This window comes from Pantherophis guttatus, chromosome 1 (genome assembly GCF_059756535.1).
Source record: "Pantherophis guttatus breed Tessera chromosome 1, ASM5975653v1, whole genome shotgun sequence".
Lineage (NCBI taxonomy): Eukaryota > Metazoa > Chordata > Lepidosauria > Squamata > Colubridae > Pantherophis > Pantherophis guttatus.
The window spans coordinates 331,174,064-331,194,578 of record NC_142063.1 but is presented as its reverse complement, the minus strand read 5'-3'; the positions used below and the strand labels follow the sequence as shown (position 1 = coordinate 331,194,578).

The window sequence follows — 20,515 nt, the reverse complement described above, 5'->3', positions numbered from 1 at the left end:
TCAAGAGTCAGATGATGAAGAATTATGAAATTAAATTTTACTTATGTTTGCACCTTATGAAATAATAGTTTTACTCAAGGAGGTTCTCATGCTTCCTCCTTTTTGCAGCTTGCTCTAAGGGGAGTCTTCCTTTATGCAATTGCCTGAATGAAATTATCCTTGTACATACAAGTCCACACTACTTTACAATTAAGAGTATTTCTTTTCAGTGAGTTCAACAGTCCTGCCTGCACAATGCAAAGTTGGATAGGTAGCTTTCCCCAAGATCCTTCAAGATAGGGGCCTAAGTAAATATATTTAACATATTTTTTAAAAAGTGCTTCAATTATGTTGTATCAAGTTTTATTAAATACTGTCCTATAAAACAAATACACTTAAGACACAAATAAAGCAAAGTCACAGTTAAGAGATGTCGGCATTGGCAACAACTTCATGTAGTTCCAGCCAATACCTTTGGTTGATTTTCTTGCATTGAGAGATATATATATATATATGAATTTCATCCCACCAACTCCCATCCCTATCCCTAACCCACCCTGATTATTCTCAGAACAGTCACAAATACTGCACTACTGAAATGTGGTTGAAAAAATGGGATTGCTCCTTCTGGGTTGCCAACCCAGCTAGACTTTCTTCCATATTGCGGCAATGTTGACATCTGTCAGCGCGACTAGATATGTAAAAGTGGGATCTGTGACCACGTTGTTCACCAAGACATCTGTCAGCAACTCGCCATTTGCCTTCAATTCCGGCCACTTTAGAATCTACGTGGGAAAAGAGAGTGAATTTATCCAGAAACTTATGAGATTCACAAAATTATTTTATTGCACTGTAAAATGTTCAGATCAGCTATTTTCTTTAAAATTGCAACGGATGTTTGTCAAAGGCTAAGAGTTTTCTCTATATTAATCCTGACAAATTTATATACTGTATATGGGCACATAAAGGTTTGTCAATCTCAGATCTTGGCTGGGGAATTCAGGGAGTTGAAGTCCATACATCTTAAAGCTAGTAAGATTGATAATTTTTGATTTAAGCCGAAACGTATCCCTGTGCTGAGATCTTCTCATATCCGTCCCTCTGTCAGGTGCAAAGAATCAGGACCATATATTAAGTTCCAGTTAAGATGATTTATTGCTCATGCCTTTGTACAGGAATCTACTCAACTGATGGTCAGCACTAAATTGGTGCTAGTTAAAGAGTCAAGAGAATTCAGGGGGAGGGGAGTTTGGACTTTTTGTGGTCCTCTCTTGACTCCGCCTCAGGTTCTGCCTTTTCTTCTATATCTAATTCATAGCAAAAAGCTGTACAGGGAATGAATTTTAATTTTCTTTCAGAGGGGGAGGGGAAGGTATTTTTATGTTTAGAGGATCATCATTCATTCAACCAAACGAAGTATAGACACTGCATTGTAGATAAATGATGCTGATTTGGGATGGCAGGGCCAGCAGCTGATGAAGCCTGAATGGTAGGAATGGTGGCTAAGGAGATAAGGCCTAGTAATGAGATAGGTAGATCACAATTAGTACAAGTTTAAATAATGCAATATTATTTTAGTGCAAATTGTAAATCGATGCCAGGTTGTGTTTAATGTAACCCCAATTTCAATTAATGCAAGGCTAGCACGTGTGCAATGATTATTTGAAGTTATGACGATGCTAAACGAATGGGGATTACAATTGGGCCTCAGAATTCCAGCCACCTAGCATCCCTATGGACACATGATTATAATCTCTGTACTTGACAATCAGGTCACATTTATGACTGATTGCTGTGCCCCAGGATCATATGATCTTCATTTAGGAGGTTCCCCAGAAAGTTAACCAGGAAGCCAGCAGGCAAGGTTGCAAGTCACTGAGGTAAATCTCCCACACCCATGCACTCTCCTCTAACCCGTCTGCACTTGTGCCATGCTAACCATTTGCATATACTCCTTGCACCCTCCCTGAGCCTCAATGTGCCTTCCTCATAGCCCTTTCCACCCTGGAGCAGCCACTTCCCTGCCAGGCAGCCTGCTTGCAAACTTAACTTGGTTGTAAAAACCTGGCAGGAAGTTGCCTCATTTAACAACCATGGGATTCAGTTAATGATGGAAATCAGGACTGCAGGAATTGTTAACGCCATCATGCTTTACAACTGCATTGCTTAGCAATGGAAATTTCGATGCCAACTACTGTCATAAGCTGAGGTTTACCGTGTGCTCTTAAAATTTTAAGTTTATAAAATTAATTTATAAATTCAATAAATAAATAAATAAATAAATTGTAAGCTGCCCAGAACATTTTTGGGTGACCTCAAAATCGAATAAATGAAATGAAAATACTTGTTTGTTATTACAATTCGAACCAACCAACATTGGATCATTGTGACCCAGACTCTACATCCTTCAATACCTGGGAAGGCCCTATTCTCTCGGTTGGGCAATCTTCCTTGGTGGCACAAAGAGCTGACAAATGGTTGCTGAGGTCATACATCCAGATGCTTCCTTTCTCATCACCACAGAACACATATTCTTCTGCTGCAAAAGTAAAGCAAGTATCACCAAATTGTCCAAATGCTTCTAGGCCAGGCTTGAATTCCACATCTGAAGCTCATCTTGCTGGCGGCTCCTTCTCAGTTCACTAACCAACATCCACCCTTCCTACCAACTATATCCTTACTCCACCTCTTCCCCAGTGCTTGTCTGGCATGTTGGGGATTGAAACCAGGGAGCTAACATCATCTACTGCCCCAAAGGTAAGCCTATATTAATCTGGAACTGCAGCATTTCATAAAATACAACACACTTGATGATGAGTTAAGAGCATTCCCAAATTGCCAACCCAACTGGTCAAGCTTATCTGAGGGGACAGCAGAAGCAATAGCAGCTATAATAGACTAAAATAGTGGCAGAGGACATGTTTGTGCCAGAGACATGAATGGAATCTATATCCATGGCTATTCAAACACGATACCATTACTTACTTGGGCAGGTACTGAGAGTGAGGTAAGGAAGATCTGTTGAAGACCATTCCAGTTCAGCCAGAATGACAGCCTGCACTGTCCTCCGCCCACCTTTGCCTTGTTTGAAAGAGCGACTCCAGCTCCAGAGGTTTATAGATGCTCTCTTTGAACTCTTGGTGACTGAAGAGGGAAACAAAAACCACTAGGACCCTTGCTAACCAATGGGTCTGCTGCTAGATCAGCATTTCTCCCCATATTGGCTACTGTTTAAGTCAATCGTCATTAAGGCAATTATCACGGCAGGCTCAGTAAAAATGTGCAATATCAATGGCATTACAATTTATTTTCTGGCAATTATGGTGCAATCTTAAAATAAAGCCCCTAATAATACAGCTATACCCATGAGCTCATAACTTACAACACATCCTGTAAAATGCCGTTGACATCAATTAATTGAATTCAGTGGCTTTGGTCCAATGTTTTCTAACTTTGGGAATGTTTTCTAACTTTGGGAATTTCCAGGAGTATGGACTTCAACTCCCAGAATTCCATGACCATTGATGAAAATTCTGGGAGTTGAAGTCCACACTCCTGGAAATTCCCACGGCTGGGGAACCTTTGTGTGCAGCATAAAATAATAGGTCCCTGTCAGGTATAATTTATTATTCTAAATTAAAACATACCAAGATAGAAGAGTTCTAATGGATAGTATGGACTTTAGAATTGTCTATGTTTGGACTAAGCATGGAACAGCCTGGAAAAAACTCCACGCAAGCCTTGTTTGGACAAAGCCTCCTTATTATCTCTAGAAAAACAGACTGAAATAACACAGAACTGTAACATTTCCCTTCTCTGCTGTTACTCTATGTAAATGTAGATAGATCAGCAGCTCTGAGGGAATACTAATCTCTTAGTTTTTCCGTTTCATCCTTTTCCACCAAATGTTTTCTAAATGTACATGTTAAGCCAAAAGATATTTTGAGAGTATGTGTTGCTCTTTTCCCCAAAACAGACTCATTGTAAAAAATGAGTATGCAAAAAAAGGAAAAGATGCTCTGATGAATTTCCCTAATTTACTTAGACATATCATAATGCTTATTTCTTACCCACAATGTCTTCATTCAGAAAGGCTAGGCCATCCACCCGGTGAGAAGACGTGTCATTCCCTTCATCATCTGGAAACTGAAATTCAACTTCAAAAGCTCTGAAATATTAGAAAATACAATAAGAATCAATCTATTGAGCAATTACTGTAACTTTAACCTACAGTAAGCAAATGCTCTAATATTAAATATATTGGTTTTAATCCTTTATAACAGGTGGACATCTTCAAAATGCATAGGCTGTAGTTGTGTCTACTGTAAATCTTGACAGAAGTTGGACCACAGTTCTGTGGCTGAACACTGGAATCAGTCCATGAAACTCTAACTACATAAACCATTAATTTAGATGAAGAAAAAATATATCTTAAGACTTGAATAAGACTTGATAGAAAAATAGTAGACAACTGGAAACATTCATGTGATATTATTTATTTATTTATTTTATTTTTAAATTTATATACCGTCCTTCCCCTGAAGGACTCAGGGAGGTGAACAGCCAAGGTAAAAACACAAAATACAAAATTTAAAAGCAATTTAAAATAAATTAAATAATATTAGCATTGCTAGTTAATTGTTTTTGCATGTAAGGAGAATTTAGAAATAAGTAAATTTGGCATAACTAACTACAAGTTAGAGTTATATCGTAACTGGTTTGCCATCCACAGATGGCTTGCAGAAGTAGCAAAAAAAATGCAGTTTTTAGAGTTTCCCGAAAAAATGCTGCTTATTTTTTCCAACTCCAATTTTAAAAGCCAGTTTCAGTTTTAACTTCTCTTTTTATTTTTGCCTATTTTCAAAATATTTTGCTCAGCTAAAACATCCTGTAAAGGGCAGTTTGAAATCAAAGAGATCCCTTATCAAAAAAATTGCCAATTATTTATACAGAATATGCAAAAAAGAGGTATCGTTTTCTTTTGATGAAAGGTGTAGTATCCCAATTACAACCACTAAACACTGGGGGGAAAATGCCCCATAGTGAACAATGAGTTCACTTTATGGCCATGACGTTTGCTTAACAACTCTCACAAAAGAAGTCATGAGATCAGGTTTGCTGATGTGATAACATGCTTTGTGACTGTTACAATTTATGACTACAATTGCCAGGCTCACTGTTGTAATTCAAGGATTACTTGAATTTTTCTGGCTGTACACTGCCCTGAGTCCTTCGGGAGAAGGGCGGTATAGAAATTTAATAAAATAAAAATAAATAAATAAATATATAAAATTACTTGTAATTTATCTTTCCAATACAAGGCATGAGCTGATTACATGCTATAAAATTGGTATAGATTCTTAGCAGCCACACAGTTAGATTTTCCCCAGGAAGACACTTCTACTCACCTGTTTTTTTGAGGCTTATCATCCAGTCTAATATCCCAGGCGAAGCAACCCTGTTCGCAACCAGCCACCAAGAACCGATCTGGGCAAGAGGGTACTAGGGCAATACGTAAAGGTGTGGAAATGGTCTCCAGTACCATCAGCTGCCTAACAAATGAAATACATTTCAGTTCCTCTCTTCTAGTATTAATGCAAACACCCCTTTGCAGATGTGAAAGGCGGAATCCTGTATCATTACCTTTCTTGGAAGTTATAGTCACAGTCTGGAATTCCAATGTCCCATGCACATATTTTTTTGTCATAGGAGGCAGCTGTTGGGAGGCAGAGAAGACAGAGGAAGAGATGCAATGAAATAAAAAGACAGGCTTCCAAATAACAAATTAGGAAAATAAGACCCACCTCCTTCAAACTCAGAACCCCAGAATATTGCAGCTAGTTTCAAAGATAACAACCTGAGATTTAGCTTGTTATCTTTGTACTCGCAGACCAAACTAGGCAGTCTGCTCTTGCCTTGACTCGAAAAATGCTGAGAAGAAATGAGTGATTGGAGAACATAAGGTGTCTTACTGAAAAGATGTGTTTCACAGGTTGGACTAAAGCAAGCAGTAGCAATGGGTTTCTTGTGAGCCTTGATTTCTCCATAACAGTAATCGGCAGTCACATGAATTAGCTTTACGATTCCTCTTCTCCCAGCAGCAGCCAAAACGTTGTGTTTTTTCTTTCTCCCATCACTTGTTACCATTGTCAGAGTTGTCCATGCGACAGTATAAAACTCCTAGTGAAAAAGGCAAGGTATCGGTGAAGAAGAAGCCATGCAAGACTAGTAGTTTGGGTAGACTTGGATAAAGACAACCAAGGGCACCAAACAATCTTTTAAATAGTAGTTTTATGAAAAATTGCCCTTACAATGATTTAAAAAACTAAACCAAAAAGAAAAAAAAATAGAAGTGCATAAAAAAAAATAATAAAAAAAAAACAATAAGAAAGAAAATTAAGAATGTAGTAAAGGAAAAGAAATATATAAATAAATTATTTCTCCCTTCTTCAGACATATAAACAGTTTTAGTAGATTATCTTCTCTTAAAATACTGTATAACAAATAATCTCTTTTTCCCCACCTCTCATCTCTTTATAAACACGCTTGCCATTTGAGTTGGTTTGTTATACGTATTTCCCTTTTAATTATTAAAACATCAGCTGGATTATTTTGTATGTTCAGTGTAGCATATTTTTCCATTTCATTCTTGCAGAAATTCACTTTCAACTCAACCTTGGTCTTGGCAGGAAGAACTTTTTGAAACAGTCTAATGACAGATGCTCAAATCTATTATTCAAAAATATTCTTTAATATGTCCAATGTTAAAATATTTTGCTTCATTCTATAACTGTATACTTATTCCATTTGTAACTTTCCAAATTTAAACTTCTAATCACTCTTTTGCTGTTTATTGAAAAACATTTTTTTAAAAAATCTTTAAACTTGTATTTTAAACATCTTCCTTTCACTAAGGATTGAAGGAAACTCATCTAATGTTTTCACACTTATCTATCCAAAGCATGGTTCCTAATAGTTGAAGAATTTACAAGCAATTTCCAAAAGTGATTAGAAAATGAAGTATGTGAATTTAGTGACCTTTCACTGCCATCATAATTTGAGCAAGATGGTTACACTTTCCAAAGACTGTTGTTTTGCAGTCTCTTCGCAAGGAGCAACTATCTGGAGCACTTGTGGCCAATCATAAGTCCTCTCCTCATTCAGAGAGGAATTATGAAAAACTTGTCTACTTGCTGATTCTTCATTCTGCCGCAGTCATTCAGTCTATCTTTAGTGAAGTCATCTTCAGTTTGCTATTTTTTTCCCCTGGAAGTCCAAACATTCTAACTTATATACAAACCTGTTAAAAACTGCATGCGAATTTGCCATAACAGTTTGCTTGCATTCGCTTTTTAAAGATTTTCTGATTATAATTTAGCAGCATCCTACCACTCTTCTGATGACCTCCCCTGACAAATTTCAATTTAACAGAAAGCTTTATAGTAATAGAATTAAGGTATTTTGAAGAACAAAATTCAACACATCACCAGTATTAAGTCATGGAATGCATCAGGAGACATCACTAGACTAATAAAACTTTTGATCAATGTCCCACTAAATAAAAAACAGAAAGTTGAGAGAAACTGTTTCCCTTACCTCCCCAGTCACTTTGTACTTTTTCAAAACAATGCCTGTTTCACAGTCAACCAAACAAACAGAATCTCCGCCACAGGTTGCTGCTGTCCTAGAAGAGCTCACCACAGGGTCTGAAAGATAAAAGCACAATGACTGTAATCCTCTTGTCATCATAAGCCTCCTGTTTTCAATTGCTGTAAAAGTGAAACAGATATTTAAATACATACAATGTGTATATTCCATACCTATTATCTATATAATACTTTTGTAAGTGTGAATCAAGGATTACTACACTCCATTTAGTAGGCTAGTTTCTTCTTCATATAGGTAGACTTCACTTAATGACTGCCCTGTTAGTGACTGTCTGAAGTTATGACAGTGCTAAAAAAGTAATTCCACAACCAGTCCTTGCATTTACAACCCATGCAGCATCCCCATGGTCCCATGATTCAAGCATTTTGTAACCAGTGTATGTTTACACATGATTTCCCTTTGCATGCTTTGCAACCAGTTTGACAAGCAGAGTCAATAGAGAAGTTTGCAGTGAAATTATAAGTTGCAGTCATATGACATCTCACTTAATGACTTAACGATGGAGTTGCCAATCCCAATTGTGATTGTTAAGTGAGACTATCTGTACTGCAAGAATAAAGTTCCCCAAAAAAGCCTGATACTTCAAACATATGAGTAGGATTAGGCCCTTTGCCAAAGTCACCAAAGTCCTAATTTGCTCCTGTCTCTTTGTATTTTTATTAAATTAGGAGTGGGCACCAGCCTGATCACCACATGGTAACTGCAACTTCTTTACTACTTTACAACTTCTTTACAACTGGCATACCTTGAATTATGAGTGTACTGAAAAACAGCAGCTCCTGTATAGCAGTCACCTTCATATTTGAAATACAAATAAGCAACTTGCTGGAGAAAACAAACATGTAAAAATTATGGAAAATTTGCATAAAAATTCAGAATTCACAAGAAGAAAGAGAGTTCCTGCAGAACACTGTGATCTGATTTATTGACTGGCATTTTTCTTCTAGGACAACCCAGGCCACTAGACCATTCTCACCTTTTCTCGTTCCACAATCTAGTGGTGGCTCAAAAACACAGGCCCATAATTGGGTCTTGAAGTCATCCCTGTTGTTGGCCTTACTGTGACATTGTAGAAAATGGACCGGTTCCAGGGTGATTGTCTCCTGTAAGAAGGCAGAAAGCTTTGAACACAAAATGTCCCAGACAGAGGTTTTCTGGATGGAGTTAAAATCAATGTAGGTACACAAAGAGTCACGTTTTAAAGTCAAGCTTTTTAAAGTAGCCCTTTGCCACATCATTATATAACTATTTAACTGACTCACAGAGTTTATATATTTATGTGTCTTTGTCAGTGGAAGGAAATGGGTTACCTCACATTCCAAGTCCTTCACTGGAGTGCTGCAAACATCTCTTTCATCCTCTTCCTCTTTGTGCTCCTCTTTCTGCTGAGTGACCTTTTTGTGGCTTTGTGCTTTTGGAAGCCGTCCTCCATTCCGATGGGCTCCATCAGGATCCTGAGTGGTCTGGGATTCCTTGGCCTGTGGGCGAGAGGCTCTTGTGGCCTCAGTACTGGGCTCATCCTGCAAGCGGCTGAGCTTCTTGGGGCTGGGTGATGCTTCTTCCTTGGAACTGCTTTGAGAATGGGATCTCTTGCTCTTTGCTCTTCCTTTGGAACGAGCCCCTTTCCTTTTGCTGGGAGTTACTGGGCCCTAGTAAAAATAAAGATCAGCAAGGTTCAACATGATGCTGTCAAAATAATCTCAATTGTGCAAGGTAACTTTCCCAACAGAGAAATTTGCCTGGACTTCTTAAATCTACAATGTCCGCCAATCAGATGAATATTATTTTCACATCTGAGAGAGCACCATCCACTATTACATTTCCTATTGACATTAATGGAAAATAATCCATTCATAACCCACCAGACTATTGCAGTGTGCTGTACATGGGGCCAGCCTTGAAAAGTATCCAGAAGCTTCAGCTGGTATAGAATGCAGCCTTACGGGCAATTTTAGGCATCCAAGAACGGTTCATGCAACACTTTTACTGCGCAAGCTGCATTGGGTGCCAGTTTACTTCTGGGTTCAAGGTGTTAGTTATGACCTTTAAAGCCCTACATGGCATGGGCCAGGTTATCTTTAGAACAATTTTTGTTCCATTATATCAGCCTGTCCCACCCAGTCAGGCAGAGAGGGTATGTTGCAGACTTGTCAGTTAAAGAATTCCAACTGGCAGAATCCAGGAAGAGAGTCTTCTTAGCTGTTCCTCCCCATCTCCCAGCTATGGAACTTTCTCTCCCTGGAAGTGAGGTCCCCCCATTCTCTTGGCCTTCCAGAAAAAAAGAGTAAAAACATGGTTCTGTGGCTTTGTTTAGGGCTCATATAGAAGCTCACAGCTGTGAGGCTGGTTAATATTTGAAAAATCCTTCCCCCTGTCTTTTAACTTTCACAGATTCTTAATTCACTCTTGCCTTTTTAAATTTTACATTTTATACACTGTTTTTATAATATGATATTTTGTCTTTAGAAGAGCATATGACGGCCGTGGCCAGGGGGGCCTTTTATCAGGTTCGCCTGATCCGCCAGATGCAGCCCTTTCTGGACCGGGACGCCTTGCGCACGGTCACTCATGCCCTTGTCACCTCCCGGCTGGACTATTGTAATGCTCTCTACATGGGGCTCCCCTTGAAGAGCACTCGGAGGCTCCAACTGGTCCAGAATGCGGCCGCGCGGGTGGTTATGGGCGCAACTCGTTGTGCCCGTGTGACACCCCTCCTGCGCGAGCTGCACTGGCTCCCAGTGGTCTTCCGGGTGCGATTCAAGGTGCTGGTTACCACCTTTAAAGTGCTCCATGGCATAGGACCCGGGTATCTTCGAGACCGACTTCTGCCACCAATAGCCTCCCACCGGCCAGTTCGCTCCCACAGAGAGGGTCTCCTAAGGGTGCCATCGGCCAAGTTATGTCAGCTGGCGACACCCAGGGGGAGGGCCTTCTCTGTGGGAGCCCCAGCCCTGTGGAATGAACTGCCCCCGGAAATACGTAAGATCTCCAACCTCCAGGTGTTTCGTTGCGCATTGAAGACCCTGTTGTTCCGCCAGGCCGGGCTATCAACATAATGATTTTAAATTGGGGTATTTTAAATTTTTGGGGTTTTAAACTGGCCAAATCTATTTAATTATTTTAAATTTTAATCATTGTTGTGTCTTGTGTTTTTAAATTGGCTGTACACCGCCCTGAGTCCTTCGGGAGAAGGGCGGTATAGAAATAAAATTGCTACAACCTTCCTCCCAGAATGAATTTTCAATGCTAAAATATGCACAAAATCCTTTCCTGGCATAAAACATATAGATTAGCTTCACTTACTGCATTAAGCCATGTTTTCTAACAGAGTGGTTTAGCATAATGTGTGAAGTAATACTTCCAAACAGTTTTCCCTTTATTTGACGGGAATTGTTTTGTTTTCTAAATGATGGAAACATTATTAAAAGGGGACATTAAAAGGGAGGATATTTTATTGTACTGCTCGCATTGGCAAAAATGGTTTAAATGGTTCAAGGACAGGAAGTCTCCCAAACTCTTAGCAGTTCCACATGGGGCAACATATTCCTATCCAGAACTAATGATAGAAGATCTCTGAATTTGACTGAGGTGGTCCAACAAAGAAGTCTCTTGAGTTCTGACCTTAGCAGTAACTTTGTTGTCAGCATCCATGGTATTTTTTTTAATTTCTTCTTTTTCTTCTTCTTCCTCCTCTTCTTTCTCCTCTTCCTCCTCCTCTTCCTCCTCTTGCTCATCTGTTGATTCTGCTGCTGTTTCGGTAGCAGGCTTATGTTCCTCATTAATCAACGAAGTAAGGAATTCCTCAGCAATCATTTTCACCTAAAATAAGAGAATACAGACTTGTCAAATTGTTATAATAGGAAAGGAATTTAGAATAGTGTCTCTCAACCTCAGCAACTTTAAGGTGTGTAGACTTCAAAAAAGCCCTGTCTTGCCTAACTCTTAACACTAATGCTGACTTTAACTACTCTAAGCTTACCACTTACTCTGGCTTACCACTAGTTAGTGGTCTCTTGATTTCATGTGTGAAGGTTATGTCTCACAAAGTTATTAAACACTCTGGCTTTGCTGCCCTACTTTTTTCTAAATGTCATCTACTGACCAAAATTCTACATATCCATGTGACAAGAATGCAAACAATTCATAGTCTGAATTTACCCTCCAACGTGTGAAATCGCTGAGCGAGCTGGGACCATATGCTACATGAGCTTGTGCAGACCTGATGAACTTTTTTCTAATTGGCTTCAGTTGTTCAGAAGACAGTGTTTTAGGCATCTGATTTCGAAATTTTTTTCCCCAATGAGCAGAGACCTAGGAAAAAGGCAGACATATGATGAAGTGATCTGGGAAGCCATACATGGTCCCGTACAAAACTTCCCATGATGCAATGTTAGAAATCTTTAGCTAACATACTCTGTTCAAGTTGTGTCCAGCGGATGAGGTAACAAGAAAGAAATAGGGGCATCCACAGGGGCACAAAAAAATAAAATAAAAATCAAGATAGCAGCTACAGCCATAGGATCAAGATTCCATCTTTTCTAAATGTGCATTGTGGATGTTCCACATCTTAAAATGCAGTGGGTTTTCAATTTTACAGTTGCAGGCACCATCTTGATTTTATTGACCTCAGCCATTGATATCCCAGGAAATAGGGCTTTTTCTAGATCCATATTAATCTAATGTTTGTCATCCTATCTTTTAACCACTAGTTCTCCTTTTTAAAAAATATCCCTCTGTTGGATTTCAAAAACTGATAAAATATAGAAAAAGTTAGAAAAAAAAGAAAAGCATGAAAAATAATTAAATATTTAACAAGAAAAAAGATATAAAAATGATTTACTAAAGCTTTTACTATAAAATAGTAAAATCACTGGAGATCCACTTGAAATGGTATAGTAGAGGGTCTCCTGCTTGAGCAGGGGTTGGACTAGAAGATCTCTATTTTGATTAGCATTAAAGAAGATTAACTTCCAATTTCTTCACTACAGATATAAATATATAATACCATAAAATGTCTTACTCGAAGTTTAAACAAAAATAAAAGCATAACATGTAAAACATACATAACAAACAAAAGCAATAACCATGCATAATGTTTCTATAAAAAGAGATCTAATATCAGATGCCAAATCAGAGTTTTATTTCAATCCTTTTCGAGCAAGAAGTCCCAAAGTGGTTTCCTAATGGAATTAGAGTGGACAATTTTTTGTTTTTCACCAAAGTGGTCAATTTTGCCATTTCAGCCAGTCGTGCTGCTTTTGTATTGCAAAGTTTCTATTTAAAAAATTCCCAAACATTGTTATTGTATTTTGATTATAAAAACAAGAGAGGAAGGAATAAGCTTAAAGGCACTTGTGGAAGGCAGCTAGATGAAATAGCAACTTGAACAGGCAACTTTGTGCAAGCCCTTCTTCCTTCTTGTGACAAATTTTGGTTCTGGATTTATGAGTGACATGTCAGATAATGAAAACTACATGACACTTTTCATAGATTTGAACTTGTTCTCATCTTATCAGAGTACAGGTAGTCTGCTTTAATAAAATCACCAGTCAACATTTTCTTAACAGTCATGAGAACCAGAGAATTAAGCTGCAATTCTAATTCTTAACAGTACTAACAGTCAATCAGTTTCACTGTATTGGTTAAAATAAATGGATATGCAAAGGAATTACGTTGTTAGTTGCATAAAGAACCAAATAAAAAATGAGATACCAAAAGCAGTCAACATGTTTCTTATGCTTCCAGCATGCTTCTAGCTTTTTATAGGCATGGAAAGAAAATGGAAATTGCTCATTTATTTTATATATATTTCTGATCAGCAATGTTCTAATACACATGTATGACAGTCAAAGCTATAGTTTGGTTTTGCAAAATTGATGAACAAAATATTTATCTAAATCACTATTATACCACTCTTTCAACTAAAAAGCTTCACGTTTATAAAAAAGGAAAGCACTTTCACTTCACTAATTTCCTCCAACACCTTGAAAAATGCTGTACAATTTTTGATTAGCAGCTAAGAAATTATTCATACTTTGTCACTTACTCTATTAGTCAGCTCTCGACTGTTGACGACTCTCACATGATTGGCCAGCTTGGTGATGTCTTTGCCATTCAACTGACGGAGATTTTGCAAAAGAAATATAGCCTTATAATCATCACTGGGCTAGAGAGAAAAAGAGTAGTCTTGTCTTAAAAGAATCCTTGAAAGCAAAATTTTCATGTGGTAAAAGTTCCTACAGTCCAACTCAGTCCAACACTGCCATCTATTGCTGTCTAGAGCACCTTAGATTCAGCACCCTGAATTTACAATGATCCAGTTAATCTGAATCAATTAATTAGTTAGTGAAAAAACTTCAGGATTGTTAAGAAGGTAGGATCAATCTAAAAGAGATGATTTAAACGACTCTCCTCCGTGCAGATTTCTGTTTCAATGATAAATATTTTTTCTACAGAATCCTAAGAGCCTTCTGAACTGCGAGATGGGCAGCAAATAAGTTTCATAAATAAAAATGAAAAATAACGGACGTTGCTTACCTGAACGTCCCTTCTCGACGCGCAGCTGGAGAATCCAAAGCTTCGGGTTGTTCAGTAGTTGGATAGCCTACACTGAGTGTGTTCCTTTAAGAGATTTCTCTTCAGACACGCCCACTTGCTCAACAGAGTTCCAGTTTTGTTCACGAAGTAAGGAGCAGTAGAGCGTAAGGAAGGAATGTTCAGCAGCCAAGCTGGGTGGGTTGGATTCTCCAGCTGCGCGTCGAGAAGGGACGTTCAGGTAAGCAACGTCCGTTCTCCAACGCGCAGCTTGGAGAATCCAAAGCTTCGGGATTTACCCAAGCAAGTTCAGACAGGGAGGGAAACTGGCTGCTGCACGTTGTCTGAAGAGTTGCATACAGCTTGGAGCACCCGGCGGCCGAAGGATGCCTCCGCCGAGGCGAAGGAGTCCACCTTGTAGTGCCTGATGAAGGGATTCAAGGATGACCAGGTAGCCGCTCTGCAGATGTCCGAGACGGAGGCATTAGTGGCCCAGGCGGCCGTTGTGGCGGCGCTCCTGGTAGAGTGTGGAAGAATCCTCTGCGGAACCGGTCTGTTCCGAGCTGAATAAGCCCTGGAGATGCAGGATTTAATCCATCTCCCGATTGTTGTTGAAGAAACCTTCTGGCCCATGGAAGCGGGCAGAAAGGAAATGAAGAGCGATTCTGATTTCCGGAAATGCTCTGTACGTTTAATATATCTGCGCAGGGCCCGTCGGACATCTAAGAGGTGCCAATCTGCTTCCCGGGGATGTCGAGGTTCGGGGCAGAAGTCCGGAAGGATTAATTCCTGGGATCGATGGAATGAGGAATTGACTTTAGGTAGGAACGAGGGGTCTAGTCTTAGTACCACGCGATTTGTGTGGAAGACACAGAGGTCGCTTCTCACGGACAGGGCCGCGAGTTCGGATATACGACGCGCCGAAGTTATTGCGACCAGAAACGCCACCTTAAGTGTCAGAAAACGGAGGCTGATGGAAGCGAGGGGCTCAAATGGAGGATGCATGAGGGCCTGAAGGACCAGAGTCAAATCCCAGGTCGGGTAGCGATGTATAACCGGTGGGCGCAGGTTAGATGCCCCTCGAAGAAAGTCACGAATCGTAGGGTCTTGAGAGAGAGGGAGTGTTGCCGAAGTCGAAAGTACAGTACTCAGTGCAGCGACCTGGCGACGAAGGGTGTTAGGTGCAAGTTGCCTGTCCATGCCCTCCTGAAGGAATCCCAACACTTCAGGAATGGAAGCAGACGTTGGATCCAGGTGGGATTTAGCACACCAGGAACAGAAGGCAACCCAGGTTGCGTTGTAAATTCGGCACGTTGATGGCCGTCTTGACGCCTGAATTGTGGGAATCGCATTGCTAGGTACGTTGACTCTCCTTAGCAAGATCCTCTCAAACGCCAGGCGGTCAATTGCAACCACTGCGGATCTGGGTGCAGAATGACCCCCTGGCTGAGGACGGCCCTGTCCCCTGGAATCCGCCATGGCCGTGCCACCGACAGTCCTATCAGATCCGCAAACCAGGACCTCCGAGGCCAATGGGGTGCGACCAGAACGACGTCGGCCTGTCTGCTATTATCCTGCGGATCAGACGAGGCAGGAGTGGTAGAGGGGGAAAGGCATAGAGGAGACCCCTGGGCCAGGGAGAGACAAGGGCGTCGACTCCCTCCGCCTGAGGGCACTGGTACCGGGTGAAGAACCTGGGAAGGTGTGTGTTGTAGAGGCATGCCGAATCTGCGGACTATCTCGACGAACAGATCCGGGTGAAGACGCCACTCGGCGTGGTCCAGGTGTTGCCTGCTGAGCCAGTCCGCTGTGATGTTCGTGGTCCCGGCGATGTGCTCCGCGACGAGGGACAAGAGATGCGTCTCCGCCCAGATCAGAAGCAGATTCGCTTCCTCCATCAGCGGGCCTGAACGGGTCCCCCCCTGGCGATTCACGTGTGCCTTCGCTGTTACATTGTCCGTGCGTATTAGGACATGGTGCCCCGACACAATCTGTTGGAATCGTTGGAGGGAAAGGCGGATCGCCCGGAGCTCCAACCAGTTGATCCCTTTGAGACTCTCCTCTGTTGACCACGTACCCTGGGCAACGTGAGAGAAAAGATGACCTCCCCATCCCGTCAGGCTGGCGTCCGTTGTCACTACCAGGTGCTGCAGGTTTTGGAAGTGGCAGCCCTGCTCTATACTCTGGGAGGACCACCAGAGGAGAGACCCTGAGACCTCCGGCGGGAGGGCTACTTGCGCGGAAGAGTTGCTTTTCCTGGCCCTCTGAAAGGGGAGGAGGAACCACTGGAGCTGGCGGGAGTGAAACCTCGCCCAAGGGACGACGGACAGGCAGGATATCATTTTGCCGAGCAGGCGGGACAGGAGCAGCAAGGTCACCCTTCGCGAGGAAAGGACCTGAAGGGCTAATGACTGGAGACTGGAGCATCGGTCCGGTGACAGGAACACCTGGCCCTTTACTGAGTCTATTACTGTCCCGAGGTGAAGAATACGAGTAGTGGGCTGCAGCTGGCTCTTCGGGATGTTGAGGGAGAAGCCATGATGACGAAGGCAGCGACACACCACTTCTAGGTCTCGAGAGGCCCGGACCGGAGAGGGGGAGAGCACTAGGATATCGTCCAAGTAGCAGTGGAGCCGTATCGGATATTGACGTAGATGGGCCGCCACTGCTGCCAGGAGTTTCGTAAAGGTTCTTGGGGCGGAGGAGAGGCCGAAGGGCATTGCCCTGTATTGGTAATGCCTGTTGTTGTAGGCAAAGCGTAGAAAACGGCGATGGGACAGCCGTATGGGTACGTGGAGATACGCTTCTTTCAAATCGATAGAGGTCATCCAGTCCGTTGGTCGAATGGAAGCCAGAATCGATCGGAGGGACTCCATCTTGAACTGATGGTATACGATGAATTCGTTCAGCCTCTTGAGGTCTAGGATGCCCCTGTGACCCCCGGACGATTTGGGGACCAGGAAGAAAATCGAATAGAAGCCGGTCCCGCGATGATGGTGGGGAACCGGTTCGATGGCTTGAATTTGAAGCAGGTGATGGATTTCTGCCTCCATGAGCTGGCGCTTGTCCAGGTTGGGAGAAATAGGGCATTGGACAAAGTGAGAGGGAGGTCTGGAGCGAAACTCCAGGGTAAGGCCCAGCCGAATTGTCTGGAGCACCCAGGCGTCCGTTGTCGAGATCTCCCACTGGGGAAGAAAATGAGTCAGACGGCCGCCAATGGGAAGATGGATGTAGTCACTTCCCTCTTCTAAAGGTACGGGAGCCCGTACCTCGAAAAGGCCATTTGGGCGCTGGGGCCTTTCGACCATGGTCTCTGAAGGCGGGTCTATCGAAGGAACGGTCGAATCCTTGAGAATAGGGCCTTGAGGAGAAGGACCCAGAAGGTCCGGCGTCATTCCGAAAGGGCTGCCTGGTGGAGTAGGACGATGTTTTACGGTCTGGCCTTTTATAAGAGGACGGCATTACCTTCCGTTTATCCTTGTCCTCGACAAGGATGGGGTCTAAGGCTTCACCAAAAAGACGGGAACCTTTATACGGAGTTGAAGCGAGACGCCATCGAGACTTGGCATCAGCTCTCCAATTCTTAAGCCATAATAAACGGCGAGATGTGACGGACAACACCAGGGCGCGCGAAGCGAACTTCGCAGCATTGAGCGAGGTGTCAACCGTATACTCAGTAGCCGCCACCAGTTTGTTGACATCTTGGCGGAGTCGAGAATCTGCAGAGGGAAGGCGCTCCTGAAGCTGGCGGAGCCAGATTAAGCAGGCACGGCTGAAGAAAGGAGCAGAGGTGGCTGCCTTGACCGCCCAGGCGGCCGCATTGTGTGTACGCCGGAAGGTAAACTCGGCTTTCCTATCCGCAGAGCGCAAACCGTCGGCGACATCGTTGGAAATCACAGAGGAGGCCGTCAGGTTGGCCACGGGTGTGTCTACTGTTGGCAACTGAAGAAGGTCCTGGAGACTAGGCGCCAAACAATAAAGTTTCTTGTCTAGCCCCGAAGGGGCGGGCAAGGAGGAAGGCGAGGACCAGGATCGTTGGACTACCTCAGAAAAGAGTTGTGGGCACGGAATAAAGTCCGCCTCCGGCTTAGGCGCCGTAAATAAGGCCTCATGTTGTTGAGAGGAACCAGGCTGATCCACCAGAGGGGCCGGGTCTGCCATATTAGTGGCCAACTTTGCCTTGTGCAGGAGCGACTTGAATAACGAGGGTCTAAAAAGTCCAGAAAATGCTGGCTTTTCGGGTGGCATATCTGCATCATCGGATAGTTCCATATCCGATGGGTCAGCCTCTCCCTCCTCTGGGGACGACTCCCCACCTTGTCCATAGTCTGACTGAGGACCGGACCCCAGGCTCCTAGGTTGGTACTGGATAGGGACTGGTTGCGAGTCCTGGGCCAGAGGCGGAGGAGGAGGAAATCGCCGCTGAGTCCAAGCCCCATACTGTGCTGCCTGCTGAGAAGTTGCTGCCAGGGTCCGGATAACGGTGTCAGATATGACCTGCTGAATGTCATACTGAAAGGGCGGGTGGGCCGACTCTGTGGCGCGCAATCCCGCAGCCGTGGGAGTAAAGGTTGCCTCCGGCTGAGGCCGTCGAGAAAGGGAGGCGTTACACGAGAGGTCCACTGGTTCCATGCTGTGAGCCGGAATCGCCTCAGTGAAAACTTCCATGGCCGGTGGCTGATGTAACGACCGTAGAGGTTGTTGTGCAGCTTGATGGATGGGTTGGACAGCAACTTCAGCTACAGGTGAGAGTGGGGCCGGTAAGTGTGAGAATGTAGCCTGGGTTGACTGGCTGCGCGCCTTCTCAAACTGACGCTCCAAGGCCTTGTGCCTCCTGGAGGCATCCTTGTCCGCAGCTGATGAACGTTTGGTCTTTTTAGGGAATGGAGCAGCAGACGAAGACGAATGTGCTGAGCGTTTTCGTGACCGTTTGCGTTGCTTGGTCTGTTCAGGAAAGCGCTCAGGGGAGCTGTTGTTGTCCTCTAGTTCTGACGAGAGATCACGTTCCGCCATGTTAGGACCTTTTGTTTTCCTCCTTATTAATGTTATTATTAATTTTTTTTTTTTTTTATAGATAATGAAGATGAATTTCAGGTAAGTACCTTATATTTTTATGGTTATGTAGATATTTTTTATTTATTTATTTATTTATTTATTTATTTATTTATTTATTTATTTATTTATTATTTTATTTTATTTTATTTTATTTATTTTATTTTTTTATTAATATTTATAACTGAATGTGAATTAATCAGGATCTTTTCTTTTCTTTTCTTTCTTTTCTTTAAGGTATAAACAGATGATTATGGTAGAAGAGCCAAAAGAAGCACAGCAGGTAAGTCCAAAGAGAAAAATGGGAGAACTAAGAACTCTTAACAGTTATAACACAGAGGCAATGTCATAAGCACAAGAAATTGCCAGCAGGAGGCTTTTGGCTTCCAGCAGCCAACTGCGCATGCGCAAGGCAGTTGCTGGACAGAAAAAAACAGCCGTTGACTTCCTTGCCCAGGGTGGAGGGAATGGCTTCAGGGGAGGGCTGCAGAAGAATAGATGATTTTTTTCTGGCAGGGAGTCCTTTGCTTGTCGTCTCCCCTGATGGTGGAAGCAAGGAGCCCAGCTGTAGGGAGGATTGAAGAAGGCTCGCCGGAGGGACAGGCAATCTGGCGTGAGCTGTCACAAATGGCGGCTCTGAGCGCTGAGGCGGGCGAAAAAGGGCGCGAAAATGTCAAAGGCTCCTAGCACCGCTGTCCAGCAAGCGAGAGGACGAGGAGGGAAGCCAACGATAGAGAAGAGCAGCTGAAGCCTCAGAAGAACTTCCAGTGCTGCGTGGGGCGACTGGAGCTGTGAAACGCCGCTTGCGATTTCAAATTGAGGCTGCTGATTGAAGTATTGGCAAGGGAAAGTTGCGGCGCTGTCCCTGTGCTTCCCAGGCGCGCGATCGTTCAGAAGCGATCCCAGCGCCAGTCAGCAGATCAAGTTTTAATGAGAAAGTGCCGCTGGGAGCAGGGCAACTATCTCAAGCCGCTAATGTCCGAGATCAAGTCCAAGGGGCGGGGGCGGTGTTACCGGCTGGCCGGGAAACCTACCCACACGCCAGCGGCTATAAAGTGGAACGGGGATTCAGATAAGTGGCCAGGGCCCGGAGAAGGTAAAAAGTCCCAGACAGCCTGCCTGAGGTGGCAGGCAAACTCACCCCTGGCCAACCAATCGAAGAGAGAAATTTAATCCAACAAAAATGCAGAAAATTATGAAGAGAATCCAAAGCTTTAGGAACAGTTTAGTAGAGAAATATGAAGAAAAATTCAGACAGTGTCACAGGCTCAACTGAGTGAAC

At 42.9% G+C, this 20,515-nt stretch overlaps 1 protein-coding gene across 2 annotated transcripts in view; it reads right to left on the bottom strand.

Annotated features, from left to right (window-relative positions):
• Positions 1-325: 325 nt before the first annotated feature.
• LRWD1 (leucine rich repeats and WD repeat domain containing 1) overlaps positions 326-20,515 on the bottom strand; it is a 38,107-nt gene continuing 17,917 nt past the window's right edge. For both annotated transcript variants that reach the window (XM_034420857.2, XM_034420858.3), the window contains 13 exons: positions 13,694-13,813; positions 11,806-11,958; positions 11,269-11,466; positions 8,958-9,296; positions 8,624-8,750; positions 7,576-7,685; positions 5,952-6,159; positions 5,623-5,695; positions 5,388-5,531; positions 4,050-4,147; positions 2,965-3,123; positions 2,394-2,518; positions 326-764 (listed from right to left, as the gene is read on the bottom strand). In XM_034420857.2, coding sequence (XP_034276748.1) covers positions 624-764; positions 2,394-2,518; positions 2,965-3,123; positions 4,050-4,147; positions 5,388-5,531; positions 5,623-5,695; positions 5,952-6,159; positions 7,576-7,685; positions 8,624-8,750; positions 8,958-9,296; positions 11,269-11,466; positions 11,806-11,958; positions 13,694-13,813 — 1,995 coding nt within the window. In that variant the 3' untranslated portion in view covers positions 326-623. The remainder of the gene's footprint in view (positions 765-2,393; positions 2,519-2,964; positions 3,124-4,049; positions 4,148-5,387; positions 5,532-5,622; positions 5,696-5,951; positions 6,160-7,575; positions 7,686-8,623; positions 8,751-8,957; positions 9,297-11,268; positions 11,467-11,805; positions 11,959-13,693; positions 13,814-20,515) is intronic.